Consider the following 14,922-nt stretch of genomic DNA (forward strand, 5'->3'; position numbering starts at 1 on the left):
GTGTTGGGATTTTCTGACTTTTCTTTTTCTTGATTTTCTCGTTTTTTTGATTCATGTTTTTTGTTTTTTTGTTTTCTTACTTTTTACTTGTTTGATTTTAGATTTTTGTATTAAATTGATTTTTTCTTGATTTTTCGAGTTTTAATTTGTTTTTAATTTTTTACTTCTTTTTTTGTTTCGACTTTTACTTGTTCGATTACTTTTGAATTCTTTAATTTTCTTAAATTAATAGTAAGATGTTTCACATCTTGCAGCTGTTCATAAACAGCTGATTTTTTTTAATTTTTTCAATTTTCAATTTAATTTTTTTTACTTATTTTTTTGTTTCGACTTTTACTTGTTCGATTACTTTTAAATTCTCCAATTTTCTTTAATTAATTGATAAAGATGTTTCACATCTTGCAGCTGTTCATAAACAGCTGTTTTTTTTTTAATTTTTTCAATTTTCAATTTGTTTTATTAATCAAATTAGTGCATTGAGCTATTATCGTTCGTTATATCTTAATATAACATGATAATTTCGACTTCCCTTAAGAAGACACACACTCATAGACACGTATAGTATACATACATGCAGTAATAAGTATCAGATTCGACAACGTGCATGATAGTGCATAGTCTCGCGACGTATACGCATAGACAACACATACGTATTATATGTATTAGCGATACGCATAAGCAAGAGAGAGAAAGATATCTCAACGCAGTCAATCTCGTGAGCTGAGCCGACTGCTGTTGCTTATGCTGTTACGTTGCCTCGTGCGTATACGTAAACACAGGCATACGCGCGTCGAGTCTCGGCAGCGGGCAGCAGCAGAAAGCAGTTCTGTAGCTGGCGCGGCAGCCAATCACAGCGCGTAGCGCAAACCGACGCTGTATAGGCAGTTCTACTACCAAAGTTGCGCTCGCTCGGACGGACGGACGGACGGACGGACGGACGGACGCTCGGTTTTTACGGGTTAACCCCTGACACCAAACGCGAATATAGATGTTTCACATCAAAAAAGGTCAACTATAACGTTGCTCTTTCTTCTCTCTCTTTCTCGTTCCCTTCTCTCTCTCTCTCTCTCTCTCTCTCTCTCTCTCTACATATATAATCGAGAGTAACGCACAGCTAAGATTAAATTTCTTTTTTTTTCCTCGTCTTTCATTCGCTTCTCGAATTTTTTCCAGTCTTTTTTCCATTCGCGGGCTCTTCGTTTACCTCATGAATATTGCCCGAGTGTGCCGCATCATTCCTCGACACAATGAGATTTCCCATGAGGTCACTTATATGATTTTTGAAGGATTCAAACCTTTTTTTTACCACGGTTCTCGTGACCCTTGAAAGTGAAAAAACATTGAATTATTACATTTTTTATGAAGAACTTTGCATAAGATTCTATACCTCGTTTGGAACTCGAAAGTTCAATCACTTGGATATTAAAGAGAGATGGAAAGATAAAAATTCAAAGAGATCGGAGCAGGCTGCACCTGTGACATCGAAAAAAAAAATTTAATCTTCCTGAACAACGTATAATCGTGTGATTTTTTCATTTTCATGAGCTTGATTAAAAGGATGAAAATTTAATTTCGTTTTTTAACCTTTGATTATAACAGTATTGATGAAGATTTTTTAAAACTATTGTGCGCCTTAATTAGCTATAAATATTCAGCAATTTGAACTAATGTTATTTTAAAAAACGTCTCTAAAACAACAACGATTAATGCGTGACTAGAAAGAATAGCTAACATCGTCAGATATGATTATTTTTCTATTACTCTTTTTTGTTTTCGATCGCCGTCTGGTTTTGAGAGACTTGACTAGAATAACGCGCTCAACTCGTACAGTTTTACATCATCAGACCCTCCAATATTAAAACTACACTTCAGAAACCTCTTTTTCGATACTTCCGCGCAGGTGCCTGAATTTTTCGAGGTCAAACAGCAGCAGCAGCAGTAAGACCATAAAGAACTCATAATATATTGTAGAGGCAAAATTGAAAATACTTTTATACTTCTCATTTAAATTCTGGACGAGTCTCAAACTCCTTTTTGACGTGACATTTGTTTCATTTAAAAATATACATTTTTAGCTTTCACAAACGTTTATCACGAGAGTAGATAGTGGTTTAAAAGTTTGATATGCACATTACATATTTAACGTAAACAAGCAGTACACTGGCATGGTAATGTGCTGGCGAACAAGTTAAAATACACATATAAATTGAAGGTGAGGTGAAAAAAGAAGCAGAAATGCAGCGCGTTGGTTCGAGCAAAGTAAATATTGAATCCTAAGGCGAGATTTCAAGTTACAGAAATTTTAAAATTTTCTAGAAATCGTATGTACAGATTTAAAAGATGATATAACGTATTAGCATAAAAACATCAATCATAAATTGAATATTAAAATTTTTCATCCTGCTAAAAACTGTTTGCGTAACTTTCGTAGAATTGGCGCCTAATTTCTCATAATTTACGCACCATTCAGGTATGTACAAAAAAACTGATACAAACGAATGTCACACGAAATTCGTTGACGAAAATTCGAAATTTTGAGGGTCTTATAATAATGTATCCCGTGACGATAAGCTTCTAATGATATATCATTGTCAATCGTTGGAATAATCACGATGTTGCGGTTGATCCGTATCAGCTGCTTGAGGGAGCATCTCATTCATCACTGAGTAGCAAACCAATTGGGCTGCCATATATATTTATTTGTCAGATGATTAACTTTGCTCATTTATAATTAGAATGAGGGACATGCATCACGAATATATACATCTCTAACTTGTATAATGCTACTAACATTATATGTTCGATCATCATCGTTGAAGGACTTGACTTATATCCAACAGTAGCATGGGAAAATATAGAAAGATTTAAAATTCCTCCTTCTTTAGTTGAAAATCTTTCCGTTCTCTCAAAAGTTTATCGTTGTCAATCGCAACAATAAATCACAGCTCAGTAACACCAGCATCTGGTATTAAAACTATCCTCATCTTCTGGCCTTTATAGTTGAAGTTTTATGCCTGACCTGCATGTATATCTTACTCCGCCATCGAGTGCACACGCATACTTATAAATTTTTAAATATTTTTAAAAAAACATAATTTTCACTCAATGAGGCAGTGATAAATCAAACGAGCCTCTTCTCTCTCGCTCGGTCGTTTCTACGTAAAATGCAGCCTCTCTCTTTGCCTCTCTGGCCTCAAGATAAACATAAAAAATAACAATATGATATATTCATATACCGAGGCTACCGAGCCGAGGCACAGCACATAAATGCAAAACCAGCTTCATCAATCTCGCGAGATATCCTTGCGCTCGCGCTTGCTCGTATATATACGCCCGCTTGTTATTATAATAAAGAAAAGACGCGCACGAATTGAAAAAAATGAATTCGCATGCGTGCGACATTTAAATGAAGCTACAATCTACACCAGCAGCAGTCCGGGGAACCCCCGTCGATTTCCGTGTAAAAACAACTTTTTCTCGTCTGACCACTGTGTGAGTGTGCATACGGTTGGTTCGCGAAGAAACAAAAAGAAAGCACTCATACGCATATATGCAACAAATCCTCGACGCTTGGGTGAGAGAAAAAGATCGTTGACAAAAGCAAAAAAGGAAAAAAAATAAAAAGATAAACACAGAGAAACGAAACGCAGACGCGACACGACTCAACTTTTGCCATGCAGGACGATCGAAAAGCACGAATTAATTTTTTACAAGAGCTTTAATTTATGCGTACATGACATGTTTTCGCGTCATTTCGTACTCTCGCGCACGCACGCAGGATATTTTTTAACGGGTCTGGTTGCAGTTCGAACGACTCGTGGTTGTGTTTTGTCCCCCGTTTTTTCCTTCTCTTCTACGCTACACGATATCGGGTTCTGTCGCGCAAGCACGAGGCATTGTTACTCGCATAAATTTCACGCGAAACAAAGATTTATTTGTTTACTTTTCATTACCTTCGATTTTTGTATGAAAATTATCTAAAAATATCTCCTAATTTACTCGCGTAAAAAAATCACCCTTTTATCGCATTAAATACTCTTTCAACGCCTTCGCACGACCCTCCAATCAATTAAAAATTATGAATTTCATAATGAATTTACAAGTGTATACCATTAAGCGCGCGCCCATCGGTAATTTGAGAATTTCTAAACGCTGAGCAAACACGCGCACGGCCATTCATGTATAAATACACACACAGAGACTGACGTGTGATATAATTTAAATTTGTATGGATAGCGCGTCGTATACGGCAATGCAAATAACTTTAATCCACCGTGCATTATGTACAGCATAAACACACACATTATACATTATACACGTACATGTATGCTTATAATATATATATATATAAGAGAAGTTTCGGAGCGGCGTCGAGAAAACATATATATCCATACACACGTGTGTTTCGCGGACCAGGAGAGCATGGCGCGAGAGAAAGCGGAGAGGTAGTTTCTTCATAGTATATACTTACCTAGAGCACGTGTATATATGTGTACTATATACATGCATATTATATAGATATATATAATGCGCCTGTAGTCTCGTGTATACATATATAATACTCCTTACCGCAGCGCGTTTATAATGTATCCTACTTCTGGGGAGACTCACTGGGGAGAATTTCAATTGTCTTTTGGGGCTCTCTTTGCGCACTTCTCTGTTTCTGCGTTATTTCACGTATTCCGTTTGATGCTTATACCTGGCCATTTTTACGAATCCATTTTTATTCATAAAAAATATGGGTCGTGCTCGGATATTGCTATAGGCGCTCTCTTATGCATCCTACACATATCTTGTGGCAATATTCTTGATTAATGGTAGGCTTGATTGTTGAGATACTTTTTGGCAAATGCTTCGTTTCAAATGGTCGTTTTCTTTTTACTCTTCCTCAACACAGAAAGATTAATCTCGCTTCGTTTGTGAAGTATTTTTCATTTGCTTATGCAAGCACTACACTAAATTATATGTATATACGATCGAATCGATCTCGAACAGACCGTTGAAAATGACTCTTTATTTCGAAAGACGTGCGTGCGTACGCGTCTCGAAACTTTTCGACTGACAGACACTGATAATGAATAATAGTTGATACACGAAACTCGTTTATGTTCCGATGCATGTCGCGGAGAGATCCCCGCCGTACAGAATTCCGCTCGCGCTGATCGGTCTACTGATTGTTTTTTGCTCCTCGATCGCTACTTCTTCTCAGCCTCGTGTTGTCTCTTCTCATCGAGACAGATTTCGTTAATTGACAATGAGAACTTATACGGCTACTCGTTGAATTTGATTAACGCTCCTTCTTTCTTTTGCAGATCGCCATAGTTGTCGATCCACCTGATAATTTTCCCTTCTTATTTTTTTTTATCAGGTGTGGACATGCTCTTTGCCTTAAGTATCTTTTTGCTGTCGGGTTTGATCGTGTACTGCATGTCGCTGCGGTTTACATAGTCATTTTATAACAAGTATAAATCAACGCCTGAAAAAAAAATATGAAAAATACATAGTAGATTATTTCTTAGCTCATATAGTTTAACTTCAATTTTCAATTTACATATTCTATCCATAATTTTATACTTTACATGCATATTTTGTAAGTCATATACAATCAATTTGGTTCATCGGTTCGATTTTTTTAAACTTATTATTCACCTTTTACATTATCTGATAAAATTAGATTTCACCGGGAGTTTCACAATTATTATGATACTTGAATGTACTTACAAAATTTACATAGATTGCGTATGTCCTGAGTCGTTTAGAAAATCTAGTGCAGCAAGACTACTTTATTAACGTCGTTAAGATTCTACGACAACTCCAAGAAAGTATTAGTCATCGTGAATACTTCTTACAGAAGTTATGAATTGGTTACTTCAAGTTTTTCGTCTACTAATCGTTTCAGATCTTCAAAAATCAAAATAATCACGAATTAAACTGTCACACACTTAAAAGTCTGCTGACTAGCTACTTGTTTATTCAATTTGAGGAATGCCTTTAATGTATAGTGAAATATTTCTTTAATTTGGTCATTTTAATTTAATATAATTATCATAATATATTAAAATATGCAGATTTTTGCAATTGTACTAATTTATGATTATTTTTTGTTACAGGTGAGTACATGCATCATTGGTAGAATTTTTGATCTCATCCAATCGTGAGTAAACCAAGAGCCGTCGCAATCGCGTCAATAATCTAATAGTATTTCATATTTTTAGAATTCGTAGCTCTAACGATATAAAATCACTATTCGAGCGAGATCAGGTTGTTGAAATTAATACCCTATACATCGACATACAATATTGTCTTTTGGAGAAATAGTATATCTTTCAATTTTTTTTTATTCAAAGTGAGAATAAGTTTTCAAAGCCTGGCAACAGCACAAGCACTTCTTAAATAAATCCCTCTGGATGTATACTGCTAACACGTGCATGTGTCTTCTTACCTTCCCATTTATCGACTCGACATTATCTCTTGTAACACGTAAAGTTGTACCTGGCTGCGTCTCTCTTTCTCTCTTTCTTTCTTATAGGCGCGCGTGAGTCGCTAAAACTCAGTTTCGCGCGTTGCAATTCGACGCCGAACGAGAAGAAGAAGAAGACGAGGTAAAAAAGAAGAAGAAGAAGAAAAAAAGAGATACACGCACACACGTATTCATGCACGAGGCAAATCCCGCTGGATCAGTTCGTATAGCAGTAGTGTATATAAGGGACTGCTTAAAATTCGTTCGCGAAAAGGAGCGAGATACGTATGTGTGTGTACGTGTTCGTATAGCTGTGTGCACTGTATATATGTGTGCAGTACGCAGATGGCAAATTTCTCAAACACATATAGCATTGCTTGTTCTTCGGTATCCTGCTGCGTCTTTCTTGCTCGCTACAGAATCCATATAGCAGCTCGATCTTTTCTCTCTCTATCTTTTTTTCTGACTCGGGCTGCTTACATATATAGATAAACCAATAAATCGTCCACGGGCAGATCGATTCAGCTTTCTCGAGCTCACTCCGTAGGGATTCTTTACTGGCACATGTACAAAATGTTTACGTGCTGCATGCGTATATACGGCGAATAGTAAACAAGTCGCGCGCGACGCGAGAGATCGTTCCACACTCTACTCTTGTATACGTACTATATACACACATTCATGGTAGACGCGCGCCAGATAACGAAATGAGAAATGATATGTGCAGTACACGACGCGACACAAGGGGTATATCTTTGGAGTTATAGCAGAGAATGCCACTCTTTCGCGCGAATCGACGCGAGCGCAAAGTTCAATCTGTTCCCTCCCTCTCTCATTCTTGGCAAACATAATATATACTTTATCAAATGTACTGGGAAAATATTATTCCGAACGACTGATTTTTCACGCTCAATTTATCACGATCCCCGCGCGAGAGGCTGTAAAAATCGCGCATCTCTTCTAACAAGTTTATTTTGCTCGTTTAATAAAAAAAATCTTTCTTGACACTCAGGCGCGCGCGCGAATCGTGTGTAAAACGGTTTATGGTCGTGGCGCACAATGAATTATACAAATTACTACTCGATGTTAACTTGCTGCGGCTTGCTGGTGCTACGCGAATGTAAATGACTCAATAAAACGGTACAGACTTGACACAAGCTAAACCTGCCTTCTTGTGGCTCGAAAGTAGATTTCGTCGCACAATTGGCAACACAACCTTCGTATATGGGATGAATTCTATTAGAGGCGCGTTCAAGAGCGAGAATGATCGATCGAAAATGAAAAAAAATTTCCCGTCACTTTTCAAGAGTCCTTGTGTAGTAGTTGTTTGGAAAGTTTTCGCGTTCAAAAAATTTTCAAGCGCTATTTTTTACGTCGCTCATTAGTCAGTCGTTGAAAAATGCAGCATTCGCCAGGCAAGAAAAAGAAGAAGTTAGATTTAAGTATCGCCCACAATGGGATGATCTCGACTTCATTTAACGGCCAAGTGCAGACACTAAACTGCAGTACTCATGAATAATAAAAGGTTGCTCTCGTGACGACCGAGAGAGAACATGTCTCTCGATTACTCTCTCTCGCCGAGTTGTCTCCGCGCCGATTCTGCGAGCGATTGTGTGTGTGTTGTATAAAAAAGTAAGCAGTCGCGAAGAGAGTCCATAAATTTAGCAGCACAAGATCAGGAGAGAGAAAGGAGCAATGTGGCTGCACGCGCTCACGCAGGACCCGTGCAAAAAGTGTGGCTCTCTGTCGCGCGTTCGGCCATTCGTCAAGCCGCGCCTTATACACATACACCATATATATGAATTCCGCAGGGAGAGAAGCGGCGCAGGCTGCTGCTGGCGCGTGCGAAAGATACGACAAACACGATAAATGCTACGCTTTTGGGAGAGATTCTTTTATTTCCCGATCGTGTGAGTGTATGTGTGTGTGTCTCGCGACGGCTCAATCAGTCCATACATCTGTCTCGTGCACTCGTAGCTCGTTGCAAAAGGGATATATCGATACGCGCGTGTTTCACTCCCCCTATACATGTACTACTCGGTTCGGATTATCGATGCCCGCAATGTCTGTCTTTTTGCACGTGATTATTCTTTTGTTGATGTGTAGAGCACTATGTGCGCGACCGAATAATGAACTCTCTCTCTCTCTCTCTCTCGACTATATATGTGTCACTCTCGTATGCTCGCATGGAAATCATTTCTCTGAATGGCGTGTACTTAAGCTTGATTGCTTTGTGTCATATACGAACGTGTCTTATATATTCAGAAGGATTTCAAAGTCTCTTTTGAAATTCTCGAAATGCTGATTTTACTACTGCTACATACGTATGATTTTTGGGAAAATAAAACGTGATTTAAATCTGTGTGTTTCAATGTCGAAGCGTATGGATCTAGAGTCATTAAATTCGGGTAAGAAGTTAATTAAAACTTCGTTTGCTCCGATTAAGATTTGATTGAAATTTTCGGTAGTTTCGTACTACTCATGATGATTATTTGCCGCGAAAGATGTAGAAAGCATTTAGTATAACTCATATACCCGATGGCTTCTATAGTAATTTGAATAATGTCACTTTTCGAAATGTTTTGCATACATTCTGGAAATGAGTAGATTTTCGAGAGTTTCTCGAACAAATTCGATTCCCATGCATTTACATCTTAATTGTTTCTCTGCTTTCACGTACTCATCGTGAACGAATCGATCGGATTTAAAGTACGCGTTTAAATTGGATTTCGTCGTTGCTCATCGGCGAATAATCCAAAAAATGACTAGCAGCTGTACGCGCGCTCTTACAGCGGTAAACACCATCACCCGCACGAGGAATATCAATCGATCGATTTACCTCCGACTACGAGTCATTCAATGCACATTCTGTGTACACCTTTAAGACAATTTATTACACACCGGGACAGCAGCAGCAGCAGCAGCAGCAGCCGATGCGTAAAATCGTGTCGACGAAAATTTTAAAGCCTATTTGCAGTAAAAGCAAACCACCTAAAAGTACAAGTATTCGACAGGTATAACGCGTCCCGTCATCGACGTTATTATATGTGGGCATTGATTTCGTTGACAGACATTTTCGGAGCTTGCTTACGCTCACACACGCGCACTAACTCGCACACACCCATACTTTTCTCCCGCGTGTTATTATAATATGGCTGGGCAACAAAAGACATCACCACGAATCTTTTTGCTGGGCAAAAGACTTCACCATTGTGAAGGAGCGTCGGTACGTGGTAAATCCAATATATAAAGTCTGTGTGTACGTACACAAACGTACATACACACACACACCAAGGCGAAGTCTTGCTTTTGTGTACCTATACACCTTGTGGCGTGGCGTACACATTGAAAAAAGTGAGTAAGCGCGCTTGTGTACCTTTACCTTCTCCGTCGTCGCTCTCTTGGCTCTCGCGCGCTCGCTTTTATATATAAAACTGCCGAGGTGTTGGATTTCTGACCCAAAGCCCGAAGGAAGTATTTTTTTCTCGTTTCGCGTCTATACACAGAGCATCGTAGGGATTTCACGTTGCTGCTGCTGCTGCTGTTGCAACGTCTTGCGCTACTATACGTGCCATGCCCTTTTGTACGAATATTATTTTTCTCCTTTTTTTTGCGCTCCATTTTTATTAAAGTGTGTACCTTTTATATCGTACGAAATTGAGGTGTGAGATCTATCCGCGATGATCGTCGTCTGGTCGTCGACCTGCGCTCGCGAGTGAGAATTACTTTTGTTCAACGATCGTTACACGGTTATTTTTTTGTTTTTTTTCGTGTTCATTAAGAACGTTTAACCTTTCATTTTGATATTTAACTCGTTGCTACATATTTTACTCAATTATAACTCGTACCTTTGCAGTTCAGTAAGGGTCATTTTTGTGATCAATATTTGGATTATTACTTGGAAAGATTTCTTCTATTTGACGATTGACTTTGAGTCGCGCGCTAATACAAAGCTAAGTACGTTGAATGTTATAAATCCATCTTTAGTAAAATTGTTATTATTTTATTGTACTATGCGGAAGTTGGATGGGGCTAGTGTAATATTAAGATTGAATAAAATCATAAAGTATAGTTTCTTCTCAACGAAAAAAATTTATTTATTTTTTTCAAAATTTGAACGTTGATTTTATGTAATTAAATAATATAACACGAAAGGAATTTTCATTATTGTCATAAATATACACGTAAATTAGTCTTTTTAAATAAATATAATACATCATACATCATGGTTTTTTGATACAAGTAAACATAAATTTATTACATTTATCAGGTAACAATGCGTCAGTGATGGGCCATAACCATGTGGGCTTTAAGGTTTTTCTTTTGTGAAAATGACTTACCGCATTTATCACATGCATAGATATAACTTGGATGCGATGATTTGACATGTTGTCGGAGACCAAATGGATTCACACATATTTTTCCACGTGTATCCGATTCTTGAGTGATACCCGTATGAGAAGATTTTACATGTCTTTTGAGATCACTCTTTCGATTATACATTTTTCCGCATAAATCACATGAATGTTTGATACCTTTATGCACTGCGTCAATGTGGATTTTTAGATAGCTGCTATCATTAAATGCCTTGCCGCATATATCACATGCGTAGTTGATACCCTCATGGGAAGATTTTACATGTCTTTTGAAAAAAACCTTTCGAGTATACATCTTTCCGCACAAATCACATGTATGTTTGATTTCTTTATGCACCGCAATGATGTGGGTTTTCAGACTACCTTTCTGGGTAAATGACTTTCCGCATATATCACATGCGTGAGTGATTTTGTGATGCACCGAATCGATGTGTTTTTTGAGATTGTTCTTTTCAGTGAATTTCTTTCTGCATATATCACACGCGTGAGTAATACCATTATGTACCGAATCGATGTGAACTTTGAGATAGCTTTTAGCAGCAAATGACTTTCCGCATGTATCACAAACATTTGAAACACCATTGTGCATCGAGTCGAGGTGGTTTTTTAGATAACCCTTCGTTGAAAATGTCTTACCGCATATATCACATGCGTGGGTGACACCATTATGCACCGAAACGATGTGACTTTTGAGACAATATTTCCTTGAGAATTTTTTACTGCATATCTCGCATGCAATGTCAGTACTACTACGCGTCGTTATGGTTTGCGTTTCGAGTCTATGGTCATCGATCAACTCTTTTGTGACACTGTTTTCCTCACTTGGCTCGCTGAGACCACAGTAGAAATCCATATTCAATTGTTTTGCGTCGTCCACAAATGATTCATTTTTTACTGCTCCCAAAGTTTCTATTTTAATATTGTCTTGAGTTTGATAATCGTGTCTATTTTTCATATCCGGCGAGTTATTTTGAGAACAATTTTCAATTTTCGCAACTGCTAATAAATCCACGTTGAGCTTCATATATTAACATTCAAACTCGATTGCCAACTCGTCAAGTTCAACTTCGAGATTTTCGTCAAACTTTTGAAGCATATGTACCTGGATAAAATAAACCCAAATGAACATTTTCGTGAATGAATGTTTGCCACATAATTGTATTCAATTATGATCAGAACTTACTGGATTTTTCTGCGAAAATTTGAAGAATTGAAAATCTTTAACGTCGAGTGCCGTGTCAATGATATCGTACTCATTATCAGTAAATGACACATCGACGCGCGCGGGTTCTCTTTTTATTCTGAAATAATTAAAACACGAATAAGTATTATGTTAAAAAATTTTTATACTGTGATTCAAATAAAATAAAATTACCTGACACCACAGTTGAACTTTTCACTTGGTTCCATCTTGCTCGATTATAAATTCGTTAGCGATTGATCTTTCTGTATTAAATTTATGTTACAACATATCGGACTAACTAATTCAGATTTAATAATATTTACGAATCGTAGAACGAGAAATTCAGACGAATCGATGTAAACAGTAGGGCATTACATGTTATTATTGAAGAAATTACATTATCGATCTGCGTACTGAACTATAATCACTTTCCTTTAAATGATATTTTAACACAAGGAATTTAACAAGGAACTTAATAATTTAAAAATACGATTCTAGGGCATGTGAAACTCGCTGAGAAGGTTCTAGTGCCATTCTAAAATGCATTGATGTATGATTAAGAATAAAATTGGATACACTGGAAAATAACATTTGTTTGTATACACGCACTGTATACCAGTCGGTCTTCGTTCCTTTCTCTCGTGGATCATAATAGTCGCGGCCAGATCAAAGAACTTTACGAACTGTATGAAAAATTGCATCTTCGTGTGTACGAGAAAAGAAAAAAAACACACACATTCACTCAAAGAATTACACAACGTGAGATAGCATTGCAGTGGACGTTACATGGTTGAATGCAACATCCGATCCTGTCGTAAAGGACTAACATGTTAGAATTTCGTTACTATCAATTCACAAAATCTGCTTGTCCAGTAGTCGACGTATCGCGAGTATCCTTTCTTGTTTCACAAATTTACGTTCATTTGTTTTTCAATTCTCAAATTATACGCACACGGTCGTTTCCACAATTCATCGCTCGTTATTATTGCGATTTGCATCTGCTGCCACGCCATTCCCCTTTGCTTCTATCGTGTTAACCCTCCTCTTGTTGTATTTTTTTTAAGAAACTCGCGTGCCGTTCAATGACACGCGCGCATTTTTGACAGACCCAGCAGCAGCATACAAGGGGCGTCTGCGAAAAGGTCTTCTGACACTTCACGCCCCGTACATTTCCTTTAATACCGAATTTTTCCCCTCGACAGGATTACACAGCTCACGAGTCCCGGGCATATTATATCGTAATTTTTCCAAATATCGTATCCTGAGAGGTGTCAAACCGGAAGCTTGCGTTAAACGTTATATCACCCTTATGAATTAGAGAATTTCATTGCCTCGTTGACAAGCGAAAAGCAGCAGAGAAAGTCCGGGTGCGATGTTGTGTATATTATTTATAATGCGATTATAGATTCGCTTGTTTTCCCCATGAGAAGCAACGTCCCGGGTCTTTCTATATAATAAAAGCTTTCTTTCATGCGAGCGCGCGAGCAATCGAGGCATCGATGAAAGAAGATCGGGGACCTCTGTGTGCGCAGCACACAAACAAACACAGACGTCTGCTGCAACTCTGAAATACAATAATCGGCATTGTGATTTTTTATAGCGGCAGTATAATCCTATTATCATCGAAATTATTCTCGGCTACTCTCTCGGACGCACAAAGACGCTCTAGTTTGCTCGCGGCGTTTAGATTTCGAATAAAGCGCGCATGCACCCCGAGAAAGCTGCGGAGCGTAATTAAAAGTTTAACAGCGCTACGGGTGAAATAAAATTTACAACTCAGACATCGTATACGTGCGCAGAGCGCAGTCGAAGGAAAAAATACGCGCGCCACGCACAGTGCTGTATAAACGTCAGCGAGTGAATTTTGAAGATTTCGGGCTGTATATCATCAGTCGCTGCTGCTGCGCACGAGGAGCAGTTCAACAGTCCATAAAATGTTTTACGCGTCGATAGATTTTCTCGCTCGTTTCTTATTTGTTTGGGTATTCCGTCGAGAACGTCTTTAATTAAAAAGAAAAAAATGTATACATTTACGCAACCCCGTGAAAGGCTTTTCTCGGTTACCTTCTTCTTTGTACACATGCGATACGGATACATATACTCGTGTTGAAAAAAGTTGAGGAATGAAAAAGAATCATCATCAACTGCAGCCAGTGCGCGGGGGTATTTCTCGCTGATGGTCGCTCGCTCTTTGAGTAGTAATAGTAACAGCGCAGCAATGCACTTACTTTGAAGTTTTGCGCTCATAACCACTGCAGCAGCATCCACCCTCACTGGCTCTTTGTCTTTCTCTCGTTGCGCGCACGTACATAACACATACACATTGCAGGGTTGTTGCAGCTAGCAGCAGCGCCCGAGTCAAAAGAAGCCTTGGCTGTTTCCGGCTCTCCATATCACGCGATAGAGAGAGAGTAAGGGTGCTGCTGCGCGTTGTGCATGAAACATCAAAGGCTCGGCAAAACATCGTCAAAGCTTCGGTCCGCGCGCTCATACCTTACCGCGCGTACGCTTCTACGCCCGCGGAGTACTTGTGTGTTTTCGGGATTGATTAAAGACGCACCGTAGCTGCTGTGCTGCTGCGAGGAGGCCTCGAGCTCTTTAAAACGTATACGAGTACGTGATCTTTTCTCAGCGTTAACGCTGAGAGAATCGCGTTGTACAGTTACGCGCGTGTCTTTGAATTTACACGCATTATTTTATGCAAAATGTATTGTGCACGCGAGACGAGGTGATCGTTTAATTTTCTTCCGAGTTTAAGTTCGTTTAAATTCCTATATAACATAAAACCTCACACCCGTGCTGGACTTTGTAAAAACACAGTCCGCTCGTTGAGAGACACGACGAGATTATAAGAGCAGCAGCGGCAACAGCAACAGCAGTAATCCGGCTATGCAAATCTCGCT

At 38.5% G+C, this 14,922-nt stretch overlaps 2 protein-coding genes across 3 annotated transcripts in view; one reads left to right on the plus strand and one right to left on the minus strand.

The window, feature by feature from the left end:
* LOC106654636 (tyrosine-protein kinase Dnt-like) overlaps positions 1–14,922 on the plus strand; it is a 38,766-nt gene that overhangs the window by 10,092 nt on the left and 13,752 nt on the right. The gene's annotated exons all lie outside the window — the stretch shown is intronic.
* Positions 10,738–12,479, minus strand: LOC111693591 (zinc finger protein draculin-like). Of its 2 annotated transcripts, none has more exons than XM_023458539.1 (3): positions 12,212–12,479; positions 12,020–12,137; positions 10,738–11,938 (listed from the first exon to the last, which is right to left on the minus strand). In XM_023458539.1, the coding sequence occupies exon 3, from the start codon at positions 11,858–11,860 to the stop codon at positions 10,742–10,744; it is 1,119 nt and encodes a 372-aa protein (XP_023314307.1). In that variant the 5' UTR covers positions 11,861–11,938; positions 12,020–12,137; positions 12,212–12,479; the 3' UTR covers positions 10,738–10,741. Both variants share the same exon structure in this region, with proteins under 2 accessions (XP_023314307.1, XP_023314308.1).

The sequence above is a fragment of the Trichogramma pretiosum genome, unplaced genomic scaffold (assembly GCF_000599845.2).
Source record: "Trichogramma pretiosum strain Unisexual culture from Peru unplaced genomic scaffold, Tpre_2.0 scaffold46, whole genome shotgun sequence".
Lineage (NCBI taxonomy): Eukaryota > Metazoa > Arthropoda > Insecta > Hymenoptera > Trichogrammatidae > Trichogramma > Trichogramma pretiosum.

Excerpts from the sequence above, each read along its gene's own strand:
- LOC111693591 (XM_023458539.1), bottom strand. The coding sequence starts at position 11,860 with ATGAAGCTCAACGTGGATTTATTAGCAGTTGCGAAAATTGAAAATTGT.